We start from the raw sequence: 23,070 nt of genomic DNA, 5'->3' as shown, positions 1-23,070 counted from the left end.
AGCAGCTGCTTTTCTGAAATACCAGGCTTTGGAGTTTCTGAAGCCGTATTTTCTCTGAGTTGTCAGTTCACAGAAAACTTGGAAAGCAGAAAGGTTACAGGCCTTAGCTGAAGACAAGTCTTGACAATTGATACTGTCCAATACTATTCACTCCCAGATGACATGCTTGCAGATTTGGGAAACATTGTACAAGTCTCCAACCATCCAAATCCATGCCTTTGGCCATGATTTCCTCAGGAAACTGATGTTTGCAACCTTAATGATTCTGTTTGATTCTGATTTTGTATTAACAAATATGCACTGAAACTAACAGCGCTATTAATTCCATGTACCTAAATGAGTTTCCCTTAAGCTGCTTCCCCTTTACATCTGCAACCTCACCTCTATTTCTGAACCTTCTAGATGAGGAATGGCAAACAATGGCAGACATGCCAGTGAGAGCACATAAGCAGAAACTGAATGCTACGTACAAGAGGCATGAGCTAAGTAATGTGGCACCTTTTAAAAGATTTATGAAGGACAGCATCATTTAGACTCTATTAAATTTTGAATTTCACAGCAGTGAGGAGTGTTTTGAACAGAAATAACATCCTGCTGATGAGTTATGAAGGACAGTGCCTCCCAGTTCTCAAACACTGCCTGACAGCATGCATGAATGCCATTTATTAGTTTCTTATTACCTTCTATTTGGGAGAGAAAAATAGTTTGGCACGCTACCCTTAGAAGATTGATGATCCTTGTCTTGGGTAACAAAGTTCTCTTTGACACAAACAGGAAATAACTGAGAAAACAGTCAACCACTTGTTTCCTCCCTAGAGGCATTTTCTTTGACTCCTCTGCTCACCTTTTGTAGAGAAGCTGCTGTCGGACTGACCTTGGCAGAAATCTGATCAGTGTGTGCTTTTTTACTGGATCATTTAAAAAGTCTTCCAGACCATCAACCTAAAATTATTTGTTAGTTAATCAAAATACGAAATGTAATTGCACTTTAAAGTATCAAGCTTTGATATCATCAGAGCTGTTTATTCAAATATTTTTTACGCAAAGGTTACTGCTTTTGTGAAATGGTTGAACATTATCCATTCGAGACTATCAGATGGAAGATTCAGGTTACAGAAAGCTCTTTGTAAAATACAAGTTTCAGAATGTGCAGTGTTACACAGCTATACATATTTCTCACACAGCTGTTTGAACAGCTAGCTTTTTTGGAAAGGAGACTATCAAGAATTAAAATTTCTACTTTCTTCTGGCTGGTTTTGTTAAAATAGCCTAAGATGATACCTGTTACTGCTCATAGGAACAGCTGAATTATCAGACTTTAAATTAAGCCAATTATGAAACAACAAAAAAATAAAGCACTGTACCTTGTAGCTCACTTGCACTATCTGAACAAAGAGTGAGAGAGGCAAGCAGAGAAGAATATCACTAACAAGAGCCCATCCAAATCCAAACTCTCTGTGAACTGGCAGAGGAGGGACGTAGCGCATCCATGATGTCTCATCCACATACACTAGGAATGAGACAACTGGCTTAGATTCAGATAGCATCAACACAATTCTTACACTAGAAATTTTATTGGTAGAAATCTTTTGGCACTTCATTGTTTAGTTACCTATGAAAATCACCTAACCCATGGATTTTTTCATCCTTTTTTGAAGTGGACTTTTACATTTTTCAGCGTTGGGAAGGACTCTTGAAAAGCATATTTAAGTCTATTAACAATAGTCTGCTCTTGTTTCTTTGCTTATAGACACTTTAGAGGATGCATGAAAGCTACTATTACAATAAATTCCCAATATAATCTGTTCCAACACTTAACTATCCTGTAAGTATATTAAAAATCTAAATATCCCATCCAATTCTTATTCTTTTCTAGTAGTATATGAAGAACAGTTTATCAACCAACTCTAATACCTGTTTTCCCTTTGGAAGACATGCATCCTGTATGACAATTTCTTTTTATATGAGAAACAGAAGGTGGCAACATACTGTACATTAGTATAAGCATGAATTATGCAACTGTGGCCTCAGTGTAGACATAATAAAACAAAATCTAAACCATTTCTCCAAATTAAGACAACCTGGAATTGAAAACCTGCAAGTTAGGAATAGCAAACCTTCCAGCTTGTTGTCATCCATAATTTAAGCCTATTTTATTTTGTTATGTAAGTCATTAAGAAATAAAGTAAAGCTCCTGCATGACATCCTTTTCAGCTTGAGAACCAGTCATTAATAATCTCTCAGTACTTTTCCCAAGCAATTATGTTCCTACCTTAATGTGTTGCCATTGAAATCATATTGCCAAATGGTTATGGAAATACTACACTGAACCCTGACAATGCCTGCAGTGAAGTGAAAGTAGGCCACTTCTTACCTGTTTGATTAGACAATTCTACTTCTGAGTCCTGTGCAGCAATTTCAGGATTTGTCACAATTTTCATGATTTGTACGGTTCCATCTGCCTGGGCTTCATTCACACTCGGCCTTTGTTTGCTGCCTTTTTTCTTACCATCACCATTTCTTTTTCGGTCTGTTCCATTTAAAGGGTGTCCATAAATTAAGTACCAGAGGAACATGTGGACTATTCTTAAACGGGGCATTTTGGGAAGAAAGCCAAGAAAACGCCCGAGTCCTGGAACTGGGAGGAAAGATCAAGTACCAGAAGAATTAAAAAGTGAATTAAAACAGGAGAAATAGCTATCCCTGCAAAACTGATGTGAGGAAAACTGGAAGGCAAGGTGGGAAATCAAAGACATCTCTAAAAGAGAAGAAAAAAACCCAACCACTTCTATCTTAGGAGAGCCCAACATCTGAATCGGATCATTAATAATAAATAGAAAAGTGAAAGATGAGCGCAAACAGAAAGTTTGTACCTGTAACAGGGTGATAGTTTTTTAGTTGTGTTATGCCCATTTTTTCATCAGTTTTCTCTGCCCGACTATTATTTTCATCTTTACATGAGCTTTCTTGTGTATCTCCTGACTCAGGGAATGCCTCTTGCCCCAGGTTTTCTTCCTCACCGTGGTCCTGGGATGATGGTGTCTGGGGAACTTTTACCCTGCATTAAAATCATACAGCACTTTGTTAAAACTTAGATAAGATATGATTGTCTGCTTCAGTTGGAGAGAGATGGCATCACTGCAGCTGGTAATTAAAAGAAACGCAAGTTTCTTTGGAAAAGGAAGACTGTCTTGAACACTTACACTGAATAAGAGCACTTTGATAGAAAAAGAGGTCCATTTATGGGCTTATTTGAAAAGATAAGCTGGGTGGTGTAATTTAACATGCACAATACTCTGCTATCTTGATATGAAGTTTTTTATTTTAATCTTTTCAGACAAAAGGTAAAGGTGATTTTCATTTAAGAATGCATCAACAGATCGTAAATAATGGACTGGAATATCATCTTAAAGAATTAGTTTCCTTACGAGGCTACCCAGTTGTAGTGGAAATGCTAAATCATGGCTTGAAGCAGTGATTGAGTACCTGGTGGGAAGGCAGGGCCAGCCCAGGGAAGCTCAGGTGCATGCAATGCATTGAGTGACTGGAAGGGCTGGAGCCAGAATCCACCCCTTCCCTGCCCTCATTTAAAGGTTGGCAGTGGAAGTGAAGGTTTTTCACTGGAGATCTCTGCATACCTGAGGCCTTGCAAAGGTAAGCAGATTTTTCTTCTTTTGTTTCTGCATCTATGGGTATATTCTGCATTTGGGCTTATTCTCATTTGCAGCAGCCTATGACTTTGCCGCTCTGCTACTACTGTTGTGTTTTCCATCACATTATCGCATTACGAGAGTCATAGTCCTTCTTGTATGCTTTGTGTCCAAAGTCATGAATCTTATGCTCTCTGCTTAAATCCCAAATGAAACAGAGTGGGAATTTCTTCCTCACTGATCTCTACAATTCCCATATTTCTCTGTCTGTTGTTGCAGTGAGCTCTAAGTTTCCTCTAAATACTGCACTAAGATTATAGGCCTAACTTAGGTCCCAAATCCACTACTAACCTAATGACATATAATTAAGAAGCTTAGTGTTGCCCATAAGAAAGCTCCATCCTCTGTGAAGGGCAAAATTCTGTGCATGACAGCATGCAAAACAAGTCTCTCTGAAATGTAAGCAAAATGAGAATGGAGAAGCCAAGAACTTGAAGCTAAAACAAGGGATTAGTGTTGAGTTCTTCTTTCCTGTCTTTGGGTGATATTCAGCACCTGCTTCTTCTCTGTGCTTTGATTTCTCTATTATTAAAGAGAAGGCTAGAAGTTCTTTTGTTTAATTTGTATTTATATCCTCTTCGTGTTTAATAAACATGAAGTTGTAATAAGCCAGTTTCCCCAAAAACCATACAAACCATCAGTGAAACTTGCCTGCTTGCTGTGCTAGAATTGGAGATCCGGAAACGCACCTGCTCAATGGCACTTCTTACAAGTGGGTCACTAGGACTCACTGAAGGATGAACAACAAACTCTACCTGTTCAAAGAAGAAGAAAACAAGTAAGAGATATTAATGGAGATACTAGCTTTTCTATGTTTCAAATCAGAAGCTTACTTAAAGTTTCTCACATATTCTTTGTTGTCAAAATGAGATTAAATATAATTGTGCTGTAGCCTGACAGTGCAGGGAGAGAAGCAACAGAACCTCTCAGAAGGGAAATGCAGAGACATTGATCTAGGGACTCATCATGATTAACTGCAGTACAATAATTGAAAGTAACCAATAATCTGGTTTTCACAATAGCTTAGTTTGGGACACTTCCCAAAAGGGCAGCTCACTTGTGGGTTCTTCTACAAAAAGTAAAGTTCTCCTTGTATATCAGTAAAAAGGCCCAAAATACTTTAGTAAATAAAAAAGGTTATGAGAAAAGCTGCTTCTGTCACCAGGTTTTGAGCAGTCACCTTTTTGCTAATGCCATCCTGAATGACTGTAGTACGATAGATTCGGAGGAGTCCTTCTTGTGAAAGCTTCTGTACCAATCGGATGATGGACTTCTTACAGCATTTAGTGGAGACACCTTCTTGCTTCTCTTGATCCATGACCATTTTCTGAAGCCTACAAGATACAAAAAACACAGCTCTTTAAGCTGAGAAATACTACAAACTGCCTAGACAGTTTGCTAGAACTCAGCCTTAATCTGTATTTTCTGTTATTAAGCTTATCCTTTTAGATGAACAGTGCTATTCTGTGCCAGGCTGGATGTGGCTCTGGGCAGCCTGGTCTGGTGGTTGGCAACCCTGCACATAGCAGGGGGGTTGAAATGAGATGATCATTGTGGGTCCTTTCCAACCAGGCCATTCTGTGATTCTTACGACAATGCTGTTCTTATGTGAGGCCAGGCACTGGCATACTATGAAAGGAGAAAAAACTGTTAATCTCTAGAGTAATTCCAATCGATCTCAATAGAAATTCCTGTTCTATTCATGTAACATACACCATTGAAAATTTTGCTTGTTTAATGATCTGCAAAACACTATTATTGCTTCTAAACAGCTGATAAATTTTAAAGATTCAGTTTAATTCTAATCTTCCCCCCTAACCTGTTGCAATGTCTGCGTCCTTAGCAATTATATTACTATTAGGGATGAGAAAAGCCAACAAGAGAAAAGGCACAGAGGACTACTTGTGCTACCACAGCCCATCGGGCCCCAAGCACACTGCTTTCCATCACTCACGTGAACAAGCTTTCAATCAGCCGGAGGTTTCGCACAGCTTCCACGATGAGATTTCGGCGTTTCAGCAGTCTGTACGTTTCACGAGATCGCTCAGCTGCTGCAGCCCTGGCACGCTTTTCCTTCTTTTGGTCACACATCTTTTAGTGCACAGCATGGGCACAAAAATATTTCGTATAAGCTATTAAATGTCCTTAGTCTAATGTTGTTTCATCATATAGTAGCATCTCAGCCATTCAGGGTTTTGATGGATTTAGTTGAGGGAAAAAAAAGTCAGTTGGGGGATTATCTTTTATTTCCCCTTAGTATGGAGCTATAGCAGAAAATAAGACTTCCATGCAGTTAGATTCACTTTGTCTGCCTATTCTGTATTCTGAGCCAAGCTAATTGAAAGTTTTTGCCTAGAGAGCTGACATAGTGCTGAGTCCAAGCCAACATATCCTGTCCCTCAAAAAGGTTTCTTGTCTCATGCTCTTGCTCAGCTGTAAGTGTTTATGCTGAAGCCCATGTGTTTCTCCTTTAGAGGAGAAAAACCAGATAATCTGCACTACTTGGGTGCACCAGCAGACATTAGGCAATAAGACACGTTAAGTCAAATGGGGAATGTGTAGAAACCCAGGGAACTAACCCAGAATGGTATTTTGGACATCTCCCTATCTGCTGGAGTAATTTTCTTTCATAATTAACTATAATGCAAGGAAGATACAAATATGCTTTAAAATGAAATTTTAAAAGATAATAACAAATCCTATAAGCTAATTGAAAAAAAAACTATAGCTGCTAGCCTTGTGAACATATGCAGGACTTTGCTTAGACAGCCATACTAAAAGGAAAACATTAAGACCTGTGATCTTACCTTAGGATCTTCAAGTCTGACCTCCTCAATCACAGCCACATCTCCATCTTCATCAGTGATAGGAGGACAAGTAGAAAGGCTGGACTCCTGCTTGACAGTTTCCAGAGTAGAACTCTCCCCTGAAAAGTTGTCTGGGACTTCATCAGGTTCTTCAAGAATTGGAGGGGAAGGCAGCTTCTTCCCTAGGGACTTCACAGCTGTTGGCTTCGAGCCTGGTTTAAAAGCAGTTTTGTTATGCTCTCAGTTTCTTCTAAATGTTCAGCTCTCTATAAAAGGCCTTCCCCCATTCACATGGGTAACTGTACTTAAAAACATTCTGCTACGTTTTTCATATGCTATTCTACTCTGCTGGAAGCTGTGGTTTGATTGTGAATGACTGCAACTCAGTGTACAAAGCAAAGCTGTTTCTTTTTTATTAAAAAGTGAACTCTGAAAGTGTGGTCTTCAAATAATTCTCTCCACGTAGCAAAGGCCACAAGGGGCCACATCAGCTTATCCAGAAAGCACTGTCTGAAGAAAGAAGAGTCACAGAGATACTCAAGTTCTGCCAGAAACCTGAGGGGACCTCTCTGGCTCCAGAGCAGATTTAGTATTGCTCCAGGAACATGCAAATAGGTAAAATAAGCCACCACGTCCTCTTTAAAACATGACCCCAAAAGGCTGGCAGTTTCACATTAGGATATTCCAAATAGCTCAAGAAAAAGATGAAGCAATTAGCTTAGGAAGACATTTTTCTTTTTAGAATAAGCTTAGATGAGTAAGGTTGTGGGTTAAATCATCCCAAGATAAGATCTCAGAGAAGAAATCAGTATTAGCCCACGTATAGTCATATTGCTTGAAGGCTGTGTCAAATACATTAGTCCACATACTGATGCAGACTCTAGAGCTCAATTCCATACCTTTTCAACTGAAAAACAAACAAAGTGTTGCTAAAGGGGAAATATTTTTTTAAAATGTTTAACTAAAAAAGGAAGTTAATTTGCTGGTCTGTCAGCTTCTGTTCTTTTTCCTGCACCTAAGATAGCTGCGTATCCAATGGAAAGAAATGATGATGCATTTTAATGAGAGTCATTTCTTCTCAGGAAGAAATGAAACGTTTCAAGAAATGTGAAATCTGTTTAAATCCCTTCTGAAGTCTTCAGAAACTTCAAAAGCTAAAGCTCTACCAAGATGGCTCTCTGATGGGCACAGGCTGAGTTAGCATCAGGTACTTTGAAAAACATTCTGTGACAGACGCCTTGTCAGTTCATCAGGGAACATCCAAGGCAAATACAAAATTTACCTAAGGACAATGTTTCTGTGAGCAGCCTAAGCCAACCTGACTGCTAGCAAGCACGGTCTCTCCAGTGTGCTCACTCTTATATAGTTTTGTATCCTTTCTTGTAGCCATTTGGAAATTTATCTGATCCTCTTCAAAATCATTTCAGCTCTTACACCACCTGAAAAATAACTGAGTATCCAAGGAGCAAGGACTGTGAGCCCATTTCATTGCAGGGGGAAATAACGCAAGAATAATGAGAAGCAGATTTATTTTCCCAGTGATTGGTGCTAACCAGAAATGTTGTCTGAGACACAGACAGCAGAGGATATTTCAACTCTGAGAACCTCCAGAGATCACCACATCAATAGTATTATAAAATACAATCAGTTCGAGGGGGGAAAAAAAACTGCAAAAAAGCACAGAAATACTCAAATAAGAATAAATATATGGCCAAAAACCTTAATGGAAGCTAATAGCTTTTTCTTTTTTTTTATTTTTTAATAGAATGATCCTTAAGAAAAATGCAGGGCTCTTTGCAAATCTCAAAATCACAACCTACCTTTAGCTGGTGTCGACTGATGAATAGCATCTTGGGAGCTTGATTTTAACAGAGAACCTGAATTGGCCTTCTGACCTTTTCCTCTCTTCTTGCCATATTTCACTTCTTCTTCGTTATCAGACTCTGAGACCAAAGTGTCCTCTTCTCCAGGGAAAGTATCTTCTAGTGGTGGGGAATCTTCTGGCACTAGAGCCAAAGTAACTGTAGCTAGCTGCTCACTCCTAGCCTTCTCTCTCTCAAACTGACGGTTTAAATCACTCTCCTCTGCAAAAATGTATGAAATATACTTGGTTGTCCTTTGCCGACCTTCATCTTCCATAAAACCCTATGAAAAAAGTTGGAACGTTATTTCACTTCCTTACTGCTCCATTTTTGCAGTCTCTTCTCCAGCATCAGTAGTGGAAATTTTTTCTAACTGCTCTCCCCTCATATCAAAACATGTCCTTTTTAGGTTTTTTTTTCTAAATAACAAAAATGTTGACTAACCTTAGCATTTAGAAAAGAAACACTCTGTTTGAAAAACACATTTATATTATCTGTGTATTAGAATGAAATGTCTAAAATATGTGGGATGTATAAAATTCTAGGGGAGAATAAATTTTATGTAGTTAACACAGAAATCTTTTCAGAAAGTCATTCTGCAATGTAGAAGTTAATAGAATGAATCATTTTTAGGTAGAAACCAGGTGCTTTTAGGTACCACACCAGGTGCTTTAAAGCATCTGGAAACCCACATGAGCCATCAATGAGGGAAGATTTCTCTGCAGTTTGTTCCTATGATTTACACTGTTCATTTGTTTTTTATTCTACAGGACTTCTTAGTAAATGACAGGATCTTAGCAAACAGTTCTCTGCTGAAGGAAGATGGCAATTATCCTGCCTTTGTGGAAAGGAGTGGGTGTTTGCATGCAGGAATTTGTTCATCTGTAAGTCATACTCCTGATGAAATGAGAAAATATTGAAATATTTGGAAATAAGGAGTTTAATTACCACAATCTCTATATATAGAGGAAGGGTATTTTTGTTCAGATTTTTTTTTACAGAATTAATGCTGTTTTAATATGCAAGTAGACTGATGACTGTAAATGTATAGAGGATCTCTGACAAAATCCTACAGTAAAGACCAGGAAAGCAGCCAATCTTGCAAAACAGAAGTTGCCTCATAGTCAAAAATGAACCAAAATGGCTACTTAGAGTGAGACATTTATGCTCACTTCCAAAATGTATTCAGAAAATACACGTTCCCAAAAAACAGTAGCTTACCAGGGATAACAGTAAGTGTGCTTAGTGGTTGAGGCCCATTTGTCTGCCTTGCCACTTTTTAGAGGCTACATCTGCCCCATGGTGCTGGGAACAGTGTCACTTTGGAGTACTGTGAAGCTGCATCTGGTACAATCCCATCCATTAGTGTAGATCACCAGAATGTGCTCTCAGTATAAACAGCAAACAGGATGCAAGATGCATTTCCTACCCCAGTCCTTAAGTTCAAATTTCAACTGAATGCTTTTTGAATACTTCTGCTATATATCTTTTCCTAAGTCATGATCTTCTCAATCTTATCAGAATTATTTCCATGTCAGCTCTTAAATCCTGACCGTTTCTATTGTTTGAGATGTAATATGTTGTAACTTATTACCACGGAGACCACAGTTAAATTTTCAGTTTCAATAAGTATTGAAATTATTTTATTTTAACCTTACTTTGACAACTTTGTACCTCTCCAGAAGACGACAGAGCATCCTTGATTCCAGCTTCCCCACATTCATAGCCAACCGAAGTTCTGCCTGAGAAATACCTTTGGTTCCTCTACTTTCAACTGTTTCAGACAAAAGAAAAAACAGAAAATACCTCACAGAGATTCTCTGGCCCAATTGCATACGCATACATCTATATATATATGCTCACATTTGTTCTCCATAACTATTACTAAGGCAAACTCATCTTAAGAGCTACCTGATTTTGAAACAAACATCAGAACATAATCCTTAACAGTCACTGCTAGCTGTTAACTATGTAATTTTCAGAGGCATACGCAAAATACAGGCAAACACTGTCATAAAATGCAATGTAGCATCCCAGTAGAATGAGATTCAAAATTAGTTTCATATTAAAAGCAAGAGCACTGTAGGAGGAAAATATTTTTCTCTGATACACAGACATCTGAGATACAAAGAGATGATATGACTGCCCCACCACCTACAGAAAGCCTACAGCTCCAGTCTGATCAGAACATAAAGTTCTTTTCCATAAGAAAAATAAACACGTAGATGCATAGAAAGCATCAAACTTCAAATTAAAAAAAAAACAAAAAAACAAAAAACACAGTATCTTTCTTTTATAAATATAAGGAGTATGAAGGCAATGGGAAAAATCTTCAGCATGTCATATGTGTTACTTTAAGAGCCTTAGCACACAATACTGTAATTTAGCTTAATATGAAGTTAAGAATCTTTTGCACTCCAGAATTAAGCAAATCAAGGGAACAGTTCTGTTAGTCCTTGTAAAAGTAACAGATAAACTGTTCTGCACACACAAATACTCTACTCCATCACCTACTTAGCTCATAAGCCTGGGTGAGCATATCCCTTTCACAAACAATATCCACAGGCTGAACAACTTTTGTGATCTCTTCATCATCATCATCATGATAATCTTCCATTTTCTTCCGAAATTCTTTTAGTAATTTAAGGCAACGGACCATGACATCAGTACCTGTGGACATATGGGGAAGAAAAGACCAAACACAACTGCTTATTTCTAGGAAAATGTTTGCAACAGCTTTTCCCTATATATGAATCTGCCAAAACACTGACTAGAAGCATTCCTGATGTGCTCCAAACGTTCATGGCTATGGTAACTTTAAGACTCCCTGGTGCAGTGACTTGTGAGAGCAATGAAAAACGCTGCAATAATGGGAAAACTTTGAATGGTAAAAACAAATCAGTGCAATGTGTTTCTGGATGTACTGAGCCACAGAATGACATCTTCAGAACATAGATTTGATTGTGAGATCCCTTGCCATGTGCAAGTCCTCTTCTTTCCTCCCTCCCTACAGATTCATAGCACCTTTTTACTTCTATAGATGCAAACTACATAATGACAAATATGCATGCATGCAGTACAGAAGAAGTATTTACCAAACACCTAGCATGCTGAAGAAAAGGAACAAATAGAACAGTCCTAGTTCCCCATCAGGATTTTAGAGCATAACTAAAATGTACAGCTGTTTTGTATAGTTCCAACATCACTATGAAAAGAATAAACACTCGTGGTGTGCTATGAATACACACAATGAAAACAGACATAAAATTTCAGGTTGTGCTATTTGAGGACAGGACACACTGCTGTCCATGAGCCAGAAGACAACATATACCATTCAGTTAACGTGTTTAGGTAACTCTTCATCTGCTTATCCTTCTGGGATATCACAAAAGTGGGGACACAACTTCAGCACAGTGTTAGCAGTTCCCTGATACAAAGATGATCCACCAGAGTCATTTAGCTGCTGCTGAAGCATTCAAGAGATCAGTGTTTAAGGTAAACTAGAACTGTGTCACTGTGCAATGCCAGCTGATCAGGTGCGGCACTTCAGTAGCTATGGCAGAAGCAGCCAGTTCATCCTGCAGCAGTGGGTGGGAATATCTACAATCATCTTGACTCCTCTGGCAGAGTCCTGCTGTTATAAATACAGAGTGAAAAGCTTTAGCTGAAATTATTGAGGTTACAATGAATGAATTTCTATTTTATGCTTATATATGATGACTTACTGAAGCCTAGCTGACACCAAGTTAATCCACAGTAACTTAAACGTGTGACTGAACTCCAGGCCAGATGATCCCATTGATCCCATTATTTTTCCTCATCTGAATTCCTCCCCTGCCAGATACTGCTTAAGATAGAAATAAAGCTCTGACATCTTGGTAGGGCTGTAGGCACTGTTATCTCATCCTGTTTCTACACTCCATTAATTTCCACGTGAAAAAAAAACAAAAACAAAACAAAACAAAAAAACAACCATTTTTTTCTTTTACTTTAGCTCCTGCTGCTTGATAATGTGCTTCCCATAGCAGATGCTGTGGCTTCATTTCTATCTGCTTTCCTGTATATCTCCAGAGATTAAAGTATCTTGAACTCTTATGAAAATTAGGTATTATTAATTAATCCTAGTTTAATATCTAGTGTTTTTTAGGGCATTTTTGTGGATTTTTAGCTTTTACATCCATAAGATGGAATTATCACTCAAGTCAAAAATTCACCAGGTGGCATTTTTCATGGTGAAATGTTAAGAAGTAAACGCAGCTGCTGTTGTACTGATCTGTGACAACACAAAATGTCTTCTGCTTTGTGTACTGCCACATTTATAAATGGATGTGTGTCTTCTTTTAAATAAATACTCTGGAAGTCAGATGTTTAATTAACAATTATAATGTCTATCTCTTTACAGTAGTTCTGGTGTCACCAGTTTTCTTTGCAGATGTACTGAGCTCAGCAGAGCACTGCTGAACACAATTTAACATGAGAGCATATACACAAATACAACATGGTACAATGTACTCCAAGTCAGCATAAGAGAGAATCTATTTATTTTTTTTTACAGTGGCAATACAAAGTGAGGGCTCTGGGGAGACCTCATTGTGGCCTTCCAATACTTGAAGGGAGTGTATAAATAGGGGGGGAACGGCTGTTTAGGTGGTTTAGGTTAGATATTAGGAGGAAGTTTTTCCCCAGAGGATGGTGAGGCACTGGAACAGGTTGCCCAAGGAGGCTGTGGATGCCCCATCCCTGCAGGCATTCAAGGCCAGGCTGGATGTGGCTCTGGGCAGCCTGGGCTGCTGGTTGGTAATCTGCACATAGCAGGGGGTTGGAACTGGATGGTCACTGTGGTCCTTTTCAACACAGGCCATTCTATGATTCTATGATAAATGGTGTAACCAAAAGTATAATGTCATACGATGCACCTATGCTGAGACGCTTCCTTAAACATTCCTTGTACATTAAGTACAACATATACTGGGCCAAAGTATGATGACAATTTTTCCATGTATCTTATTGAGCATCTTTTGAGTATCTCCACTGTGTTCCTGAAACCCTGAACTACTTGAGTTCTAGTGTATAAAATCTGTGATATTCTTACACCATGAAGATGGACCTTTATGTTTTGTGACAACTGATCTTTCCAGGCCAAAGCTGACCCTATCAGAGTTCCTTCAAGCATTTTCTTATTTATTCAGTACAATATGGGAGATTTCTCTCTGATCTCTGCTAGATGTGGCATCTGCTTTTGGCTATTGCTTCTTCTTTGTTTATAACTCAGTTTCCCTTCACAGAACATTCCTTTCCCTAGACTTAAAAGAGTTGCAGGAATTTTTGTTATCAAGAGCCTACATCCACTTCCATGTAACTGACACTTCTGTCCTCCCAGTGTTCTCACATTTTTTTACTGGTTCTTCTCCCTCTTCCTTTACGACCACTCCTGGATAGGAACTGTTGTGTCACGGCCTGAACTACTGATAGAGCACCTGGAGAAAAGAGCTGGTCAGCCCTGGGAGCACAGGTGAAGGCAATTCAGCTGTGAGACTGGAAGGGGTAGAGCCTGGCTGCACCTCTTTTCAACTCCATTTAAGGGCTGACTGCTACTGTGAAAAGACCTCTTTCTGCGGATCCCTTCCTGTGTTGTTTCCTCTGTGAGCCTAGATCCTTGGAGAAAGGTGAGCAATCCTTTCCCTTTATTTGTAATACCTACCCACTGTGTTGGTCTCTCTGTCATTACAACTCTCTATTCACGAGGATTGTTTTATTTGTGGTGTTTAGTTTTGCATTCTAACTATTCTATTCCCCCTGCTCTCAAAGCAGTTCACTGCATCTCTGAAGAAAAACCTGTTCATCTTTTAGAACTATTTTCCATTTTATCTGGCAAATCTACCTCTCAGGATTTCCTGTAAGTAAGGATTTGTTTTTTATTTCCTTCAGCAATTATATTAATTCTAATAGTGATACTATCCCTCATATTCTGTATCATTGCTTCTTATAGTTACTGCCACCACAAGTTTTATCTGCATCTTTTCCTGAGAGGATCTGCTCTCGTTTGTTTCCTTTCTTCGTGCAGCTCTTCTCTTTGTCTTTCCATTATGTGTTTGGAAACTATGAAGATCTTGCAAACCTATTTCACTTTGAATTCAAAGCAGTTTATACATTGCACTCTCAGTAGAAAAAAAAAAAATATATATATATATTATTTATTTATTTATTTTTTAATAGTAATCATAACCTAGCTAGCTTACTGAAAGAATTCCTACATAATGCTGCCAAAGCTTACTTTCATAATTTGATGCAAGGCTTCCCAGACAAACTGCGTTCTCATGCTTTTTATCAAAAGTGATAAAGGAAAAGCTGTAACTGAATTGACCTGTTTCTGGAGTTTAGTATTTAGTCATTTGTTTTATATATCCTCTTAAACCATTTTGTCAAGTTTGAGTTGTTGTTCAATGTCCAGCCTGAAAGGTAAGCAGACTGCTCTTTGCCCCTTTACTCCTCACTGGCTTGAATGATCTTACTAGGAGATGTGATCCTCTGAAACTACTTAATCTATCAAACAAACCTGCCTTCATTTAAGATGGATGTATTTCTTACAATGTTCAAATAAATACTTAATTCAAGTGGGCTGTACTGTTCTAGCTTTATTAATGCATTCATCTGAGAAACTTTCTTTGCAATTAAGTACTTAAATGTACTTTAATTTAAGGTTTGAACCCTACACAGAGATCAGCATCGATATAACTATACCACAGGAAGCAAAATATGGTTCAGTTACCTTTCTTTGTCTTGTAAGGCCCTCCATTGGGTTGTATTTCTTGCAGTGGGATGGATATTACCTTGGCTAGGCCAGCATTCATCATATATTGATAGAGACGTTTGAAAGTTCTCTCACAGAGACCCTAATGCAAAAAGAAATGTCAAAAAGCAGTGCAGGACAGAACTCTGAATTTCAGGAATTCCACAGAAATACCTGTTGATCTTCACAATGGGGGAAAAAAAAAACAACCAACAAGACCAAGGATTTCTCTAATTTTATAGCCTTTGCTATCACAAGCCTCTATACTCCTGGTGATTAGTATCAAAGACGTTCATCATATTGCCTTTTTTGAAACAGTGCTTTGTGTTAGGATAGCAAGAAAGGGTGTTAAAAGTCTATTAGTGTGTATGCAAGGCAGAGCTTGAGAGGTTTCTGCACTCTGTTCAGTCCTTCCTGCCTTATGCTCAAGCAGAAGCAATCAAATATAATGAATTGCACAACTACATTGACTGTAGACACAAAAAGTCTGTTACTGTGGCAAAACTTTTCTGAAGTTGCAGACAGAATAGAAATTCTTCCTTACAGCAAGCAATGACAGTAAGTTGATCTAGAGCAATACAGTAGCAATACAGTAAAGAGATTTTTAATTCAATGAACTTTAAGATCCTACTTTTTGGTATCTTACCCAAAATACTATGCAGCTTTAAAAACAGACTGCCTTTGACATGAGTCATCTATGTTCTATATGAGAGAATTAGGAAAAAGAATAATGAAATCTCACCAATTCTTCCCTCAAGTTTCCTAATGTTTCTATCTGGTTTGGACGAGCACTTAGCATACTGGAGAGCTTCTCCATCAGAATATCATATTTACTCCTCCTAACCGAGAAAAGAAAATTGACATGTTACATACAACATTATAAGCAGAAGTTACAACATTCTAAAGTGTTAGCTATTAGAGAAAGTACACTGAAGTGTTCTTCACTTATTTTTTTAAGTGAGAACATTTAAAATTAACAGATGGATTAGAGCTATAATGAGAAGAGGTAAATAGGCAAGTGACAGGCACCAAGAATACCATTTTTCACAGTTCAGAGGGAAGTCCAGCATCTTCAAGAAGAGTTAATTAAGCAAATGAGAATTGTCAACAGTGAGGAACTATGGTGATTTGATGACCACAGCACAAACATTAATTGCAGTAAAAGGTGACAGCCTACCCAGGACATGCTTTCAACATGTCAGTGGCACATACCTATCAACGTGAAAGCGAGTCAGAAGCAGAAGAATTGAGTGCTGCTGTGCTCCACTTGGTAGTCTTATCACATGAGACTGCATTGTTATGAGACCATTTCTGTCCAATACTCTTCGGTGATAATGAATTTTTCCAGCATCCACTCTAAAGAAAAGAATGCAAGTTATCTAGGAGCGAAGGAAATTTGCAAATGAATTCTAATTACCCAGTATTCCAATGCCATTAACTAGATTACCCACAGTCTTAGTGATGTCTGTTGTGCTAGTTTTCAATGCAACAATCACAAAATTAGGAAGTAACAAAACTTAACCTATGAAATTGATTGACTGTACAAAGCACTTTATATCACTTTCTCTAAAAGCTTTTGCTTTATTCAGTGACCAGGAAAAAGAGTGGCCATACAATAGGAGACCACTTGGGGATTCAGATTCATTTTTTTGTATTACTGTTGTTATTTCAGAATTATAGATGAGAATTGTAGGAGAATAATATGCAGTCCCTGAGGAAAGAGAACTGAACGCATTGTTGTAAATTCTAAGTCATAATAAACACTCCACCTAAAACCAAGCTTTTTAGAATAGCTCTTAATTAGGAGTTAAAAAAGAATTTTAGGCATACAGCTTAATGCATCATGACCTACAATTGTGCCAGAGCAAGAAGAGGGAAATGACTTACCTCTGTATGTACAGTATTTGTAAAATTACATTCAAAACGCAGGCACAGCATAGCACTTTGCAAAATGTTACAGAAAGATGACTTATAACCTTCCTCTGAACTATATGCAAAAAAGAAGCTTTGGAATACAATATATGAAAAACACATTTCTGGTGCCATATGGAACGCTCAGCAATGATTTGATCCCTGTTTGTAGATATTCAGCTCACTGAAGGGAACAACCTCTCCATCTCTAATCTTCCCTATAGAGAACTTACAGTATAATCTAGCTATTCTGTCACTGAAGCAAAGAAGCTGGGTCACTGACTGATGGTCTTGGCTTTTTTCCTTAAACTCCTTTCTGTTGCAGAAGCACCAGGCTTTATTAATAGCTTAATTTTTCCTGTTCTCTACATTGTCTTCAGTGCTGTGAAAATTGGAATCCTTCAAGTTCTGTCTACTGACCCAACAGAGAATCTCTGATTCCATGAGAGAGTATCAGGATGTATAACAAAGTCAAGGAAGAGACCAGAACCTAGAATCAAAGAATCATTAAGGTTGGAATAGACAACTAAGTCCAACCCCAACCCATCCTGCCATGGAACAGTTTTCCCTACAGAATGCCCTGGGTTGAAAAGGACCACAATGATTATCTAGTTTCAACCCCCCTGCTATGTGCAGGGTTGCCAATAAACAGACCAGGCTGCCCAGAGCCACATCCAGGATTAGCCATGCCTGCTAACCATGTCCCTCAGTGCCACCACTTGCCTGGGCAGCCTGTGCCAATGTCCCACCACTCCTCCCAAGAAAAAATTTTTCCTAATATCCAACCTGAACCTCACCTGGGACAGCTTACGGCATCACTTCTCATCCTATTCTGCTACCTGGGAGAACAGGCTTACCTCCACTTCACTACAACCTCCTTTCAGGAAACTGGAGAGAAGGATAAAGTCTTCCCTGTACCTCCTCTTCTCCAGATGGAACACTCTAATTCCCTCAGCTGCTCTCTATAAGACTTGAGCTCCAGACACCTTGCAGCTCTGTTGTCCTTCTTTGGACACACTCCAGGGCCTCAATGTCATTCTTGTGATCAAAATTACAAAAGAGGCCCCAAGAATCAAACGCTCCCATTAGTAAGGATAAGGTGCTACCGGTACAGACAAGGGCTTAAACAATACACAGGAATACAAAATTTTCTAAGCTACCAGTAGAAATTCACTCAATTTAATTTAAACTTATAGAGCAAAATATAAAATTACTTGAAAGCCCCACTGTGAAGGTCTCTCTGGAGCTCTCCTTGCCACCTGGCACGCCCCAGGCGCTCCAAGATACAGTAGGAGAAGTCGGGGAGCTTTAAGTCAGGATCCCCTTCCCAGCCTATAAGGGCTCTGTAGCGTTGGTCCTGCGAAGCCACGATGACCAGCTTCTCTCCCCATCTAACAGAAGGGAAAGAAACAAAAGATTATTACATAATTATAGAGGTTGGAAAGGACCTGGGGTTGTTATCAAGTCCAACTCTCTGCCAAAGCAGGTTCCCTACAGTAGGCTACACAGAAAAAAGTCCAGGTAAGGTTGGGTATCTCCACAGAAGGAGATTCCCCCACCTTTCTGGGCAGTTCTAGTGCTCTGTCACCCTCACAGTAACAAAGTTCTTCCTCATATTCATATGGAACTTAAATCCATAAAAGCAGACATCAGTTACATTCCCCGCAAGACCACCATTCTTCATACAATTTTTCAAAAACAAAGCTAAAAGATCACAGTTACAAAATTAAGTATTCTTTAATGCCAGGTGTTGGGATTTCACTCACTTTTCAACAGCTTCTGTGTAGGTACAGCAAGGCTGCAAGTCCTTCCTCCTTATCTGATCGGTGATGTCCACTCTCTCTTTAAAGTACTGGCAGGAACCCTGCAGGCCATCTTTATCATCCAAAATCATGTGGACAGGGTAGATGTCATCCAATGGCAGGGGATCTCTCTTGGTTTCCAGTATCCCTGTCTCGAGGTCGATCTCCTCATACCTGCAATGAGAGCGGCCAGCACGTCACCAGGCAGCTCCGGGGGGCTGCGGGAAGGGGAGCGGGGCGGGGCGGGGCAGGGCGGGGTCCGCTCACCGGTCGTGCAGGCGGAGCGGCGGCCGAGCCCGCGGTAGCAGGTAGAAGCGGAGGTCGGGCTGGGCGCTGAGCGCGGCCCACAGCAGCTGTCTGGTGGCGGGCTCCAGCGGCAGAGGGAAGGGCGGTGTGCGGGCGGCCAGGCGCTGCCACAGCGCTCCCAGAGTGATGCCATCCAAACCTTCCAAAGCCACTTCGTCCAGCAGTGCCCACAGCGCCTCCATGCTCCGCGCTGCTCACTTCCGGCACAGTTTGGCGGCGCGCCGGTAGTGACGTCACGTTCTGCGACGGTAACCAAGGCAACGCAGAAACAGGACGGTGGCAGCGCGGCCTGGCCTGGCGTTGCCGCGTTACGCGGGTTCTGGGTGCGGTGGAGCCCAAATCGATGTACGCGGGCGGCTGGGTCCGGGCTCGGGCCCTGTTCCGCTGCCCAGCTCCGACGTTGCGCTGCCTCGGTGGAGGCGCTGGTGCGGTGTGGTAAGAGGTACGGTGCGATTGGTAAGAGCCGAAGTACGAAGTTTCAGTTTTTTCATAAGGAAGTAAACTTTTTTAGCAACAAGTTTAAACTTCTCAGTACACTGGATATTGGGAAGAAATTATTTTGAGGTTGGTGAGACACTGGAATAGTGTCTAGAGGTTGCCCTCGAGAAGTTGTGGATGCCCTCTCCTGAGAGGAATTCAGAGCTAGGCTGGGAGAGACTTTGAGCAGCCTGGTCCACAGGGAGGTGTCCCTGCCTATAATAGGGAGTTGGAACTATATGCTCTTAAAGGTCCCTTCCAAGCCTAATCATTCTATGATATGAGTGCGCTCTACCACAACTTGTAGCAGCAACTCTGGAATACTCAGTAGGAAATATTCACATTTCCCAAAAGGCAAGCAAGGTAAAATCTTCAACTTATACATTTTTAAATGTATACAGGCTCTTAAGTGGATAAGTCTTAGATTTAACTGGCCCCATAAATGGTACCAGTACAGGAATGGCATCAGGGAACTGTTAGGTCCCAGCTTGAACTGGTGATTGAGCACCTGGTGAAGGCTGCCCACGGAGCACAGGCAGATGGTTTGCACTTGTGACCAGAAGGGGTGAACCTCCCTTGGCTTATATAGGGCCCAGCCACTGAAGAGAGTGCTTTTCTTAGACCTTGATTACTTTCTGAGGTGTGCATTGTCACCAGAGAGCCTTTTCACCAGTGGGGTGAGTTCAACAATTCTTTCTGTATATGGTTATTGGCTGCCTGTAAGCATTTTGCCTCCTGTTGCTGAGAACCTGTCAGAAGCAAGATTTGCTTCTCTATGAGCAGGACAAATGGCAAGGCACTTTCAAAGGAATGTCAGTTCCTGGATTGAAAACTCACTGTAGCATCTGCCTCTTAGTTCTGGTATTTTGAGAAAAGCAACCAATGTATTCTCTGTTCATCAGGAAACTTGTTAAATAATTTGTCTTATATTCTGTTGAAAGAGGAACTTCTTTCAGCTTAGAGCATTTATGGCTATAGAGGGTGCTGAACCAGTAATATTCTATAATGAATAATTTAAACACTTCACTGTGACAATTCTATATTCTTTTCAGCTGTATATTAAGGACATGGTGACTAACTTCGATGAAAAACACGATGAATATTTAATAGCACTTCAGCAGAGAAACCGGTAAGCATTGTTCCCACTCTCATTGAGTACATGATATATGTATGGTAACTGTTGAGTCACAGCCTAAACCATTGATTGAGCACCTGGGAAAAGGACTCGGTCAGCCCTGGCAGCACAGATGAAGGCAATTCAGCTGTGTGAGGGGAAGGGGTGGAGCCTGGCTGCACCTCTCTTAGACCATATTTAAGGGCTGACTGCCACTGGGGAAGGGTCTCTGGTTGGAGATCTCTCCCTTGTGGAGTTTTCCCTGCTACCTTAGTTCTTCAGGGACATGTGAGCACTTTTCCTGTGTAACACCATTCCATTTGCTCTGGTCCCTTTGCTCTTATGTTCCTTCCACCACATTAATCTTTCCAATTGTAACATATGGTATCAAATATGAACAGTGGTGAATGTTTGTTCAAAAAAACTTGGTTGTAATGTGAAATTTGGTTTGCTGTGTTGCAACACCTGACTTGGTGAGACGTGCTTGAAAAAGCTGAGGTACCTTTGAAACCTCAGAAGGAGCCTTTGTTCATGCAGGTTATTGTTTTGTGGTATCAGTGGTGTCTGCTATGTACTGGGAGGGAGGTGCAGACTATACGTAAGTAGGTGAGAACTAGAACTTGTGATTCAAACTCCTGCCCTAGGTTATTTTGTTGTTGTTTTGAGAGGAGCCCAACTATTTTAAGATTTCTAAATTTCTAACCAAAACTCTCAAAAGTTTTCAAGTAGTAAGTTTAAGCATATAGAATACCAAATGGGGAAAAAAAAAGTGAAATGATAAGCAATCTAGTGGAGGTCTTAGAAGGAAAACACTTGTGTGAGCTTAAGTCACAGGGTGTCAATACTCATACAGGCACTGTAGAACATGAACAGATCCTGAAAGTTATATCCTCAATTGTTACTTGAGCTATGAAATACTTTTTTCTTTTAACTCTGTCGCACTGTCTTTGCATTTATTGCTAACTTCACCTGGATTTGTACTGCAGATGGTTGAGTTATTATTCTTTCTACTTTAGGCTACTGAGATGTTTGAAAAGAAAGGATCCTGCACAAATCAAACTGGAGCAATTAGAGCAAGGGTTTTCTCTGTATATGAATGGAGCGAATTCGGAGCTGAGAAACTACCACAAAAAAATCCACTCATTTGGTTGCTTCAAAAATGAGAGACAGTCCTCCTCGACAAACGGTGAGCTACACAGAGACAGCAGTCTAGAGCTGTTTAAAATATTTACTCATCAGAACTGTCACTTGATCATTGAAATTACTTCCCAGGCTGTGTGGTAGAGTACTGACTAAGCTGGTTGTGTGTTACAAAACAGTCTCTGTAACTCCCTATCAGTTGTTTAGTTTATCTCTAATTCCAATGCTTAGTTTCCTCATCTTCCTGCTTTTAACTAGAAAATTAGAAATCGCCATTGTAATGACTTTGATACGTAGCACTATTCTCAGACTTAAAGAACTGATGGATTCCCATGTTGTCTAGTGTCCTGCAGATAAATGGCATTTGATTAAATAGACTATAGTCAAATTATGGACTTAAATTTTGTGTAAACTATCGTAGTCTTCTTTAAAAGTCAGGTAATCTTTATTCAAATATTTGAAGTCAAGAAAATTTGTCATCTACTAGTGATTAGCTGGCTCTTCTTGAAATGTGTATTTTAGTTCCAGTTGAAGTCTTTCTGTCAGAGAGCAGTATAGTAGTAGGTGTAATTTTGCATGTGTGAAATTATAGAGAGTGAGCTTAGTGGCCTTCTAATCCATTTAGTTTAATGAAAATAAATAATTTCAGTAAATCCCAGTGTAAAGCAGTTTATCTTCATATTAATATAACCTATCTCATAGAGTATATCTTTTAAATTTGTTGCATGTAAACAGTGTCTAAGCTTTATTTTTTGCTTAACAATGAAGACAAACTTAAAAATAATGTCAGAATTTCTGATTGAAAGCTTACTAATCTCAGCAATACTGAAAGCTAACTTCATTCAGTATCCATGCTCCAGTCTCTTTTGGGGGTTTTTTATTTTTCCTGCTCTCCCTTTTACACTGGGTACTATTTGTTTTCATGTTGAGTTCAGATTTAGGTGTCTGTTATATGATTTCCTGCAAATCACACAGCATGGAGATGAGGAACAAGCTCATCACTTGTGTCCTGCCTTGGTTGTGTTTAATGGTGCATATACTCCACATTCTTGAGTATTGGAAAAAAAAAGGAAATTGAGTGTTTCTGTCTGAATTAGGGAGATATGCTTTTTGGTATCCGAAGTATGTACAGACAAATCTGATTTTTTTTT

The 23,070-nt window shown here is 39.6% G+C and overlaps 2 protein-coding genes across 6 annotated transcripts in view; one reads left to right on the top strand and one right to left on the bottom strand.

Annotated features, from left to right (window-relative positions):
* Nucleotides 1–19,427, bottom strand: part of GTF3C1 (general transcription factor IIIC subunit 1) — a 38,788-nt gene extending 19,361 nt beyond the window's left edge. Inside the window, exons 1-17 of one of the 2 annotated variants that reach the window (XM_085237834.1) lie at nucleotides 19,150–19,427; nucleotides 18,847–19,056; nucleotides 18,295–18,471; nucleotides 16,382–16,525; nucleotides 15,912–16,008; nucleotides 15,149–15,272; nucleotides 10,894–11,049; nucleotides 10,038–10,153; nucleotides 8,338–8,662; nucleotides 6,518–6,729; nucleotides 5,665–5,801; nucleotides 4,891–5,044; nucleotides 4,362–4,465; nucleotides 2,874–3,058; nucleotides 2,375–2,638; nucleotides 1,365–1,510; nucleotides 845–942 (exon numbers count right to left, since the gene is read on the bottom strand). In XM_085237834.1, coding sequence (XP_085093960.1) covers nucleotides 845–942; nucleotides 1,365–1,510; nucleotides 2,375–2,638; nucleotides 2,874–3,058; nucleotides 4,362–4,465; nucleotides 4,891–5,044; nucleotides 5,665–5,801; nucleotides 6,518–6,729; nucleotides 8,338–8,662; nucleotides 10,038–10,153; nucleotides 10,894–11,049; nucleotides 15,149–15,272; nucleotides 15,912–16,008; nucleotides 16,382–16,525; nucleotides 18,295–18,471; nucleotides 18,847–19,056; nucleotides 19,150–19,370 — 2,870 coding nt within the window. In that variant the 5' untranslated portion in view covers nucleotides 19,371–19,427. Of the gene's footprint in view, nucleotides 1–844; nucleotides 943–1,364; nucleotides 1,511–2,374; nucleotides 2,639–2,873; nucleotides 3,059–4,361; nucleotides 4,466–4,890; nucleotides 5,045–5,664; nucleotides 5,802–6,517; nucleotides 6,730–8,337; nucleotides 8,663–10,037; nucleotides 10,154–10,893; nucleotides 11,050–15,148; nucleotides 15,273–15,911; nucleotides 16,009–16,381; nucleotides 16,526–18,294; nucleotides 18,472–18,846; nucleotides 19,057–19,149 lie in introns of those variants that run through there. The other variant, XM_085237835.1, reaches the window with a different exon arrangement.
* A 7-nt stretch (nucleotides 19,428–19,434) lies between these two features.
* Nucleotides 19,435–23,070, top strand: part of KATNIP (katanin interacting protein) — a 55,404-nt gene continuing 51,768 nt past the window's right edge. For all 4 annotated transcript variants that reach the window (XM_031555821.2, XM_085237836.1, XM_031555822.2 and 1 more), the window contains exons 1-3: nucleotides 19,435–19,630; nucleotides 20,718–20,794; nucleotides 21,796–21,965. In XM_031555821.2, coding sequence (XP_031411681.2) covers nucleotides 20,733–20,794; nucleotides 21,796–21,965 — 232 coding nt within the window. In that variant the 5' untranslated portion in view covers nucleotides 19,435–19,630; nucleotides 20,718–20,732. The remainder of the gene's footprint in view (nucleotides 19,631–20,717; nucleotides 20,795–21,795; nucleotides 21,966–23,070) is intronic.

The sequence above is a fragment of the Meleagris gallopavo genome, chromosome 16, assembly GCF_905368555.1.
Source record: "Meleagris gallopavo chromosome 16, MGAL_WU_HG_1.1, whole genome shotgun sequence".
NCBI classification, from domain to species: domain Eukaryota; kingdom Metazoa; phylum Chordata; class Aves; order Galliformes; family Phasianidae; genus Meleagris; species Meleagris gallopavo.
This window is presented reverse-complemented; position numbering and strand designations above follow the sequence as displayed.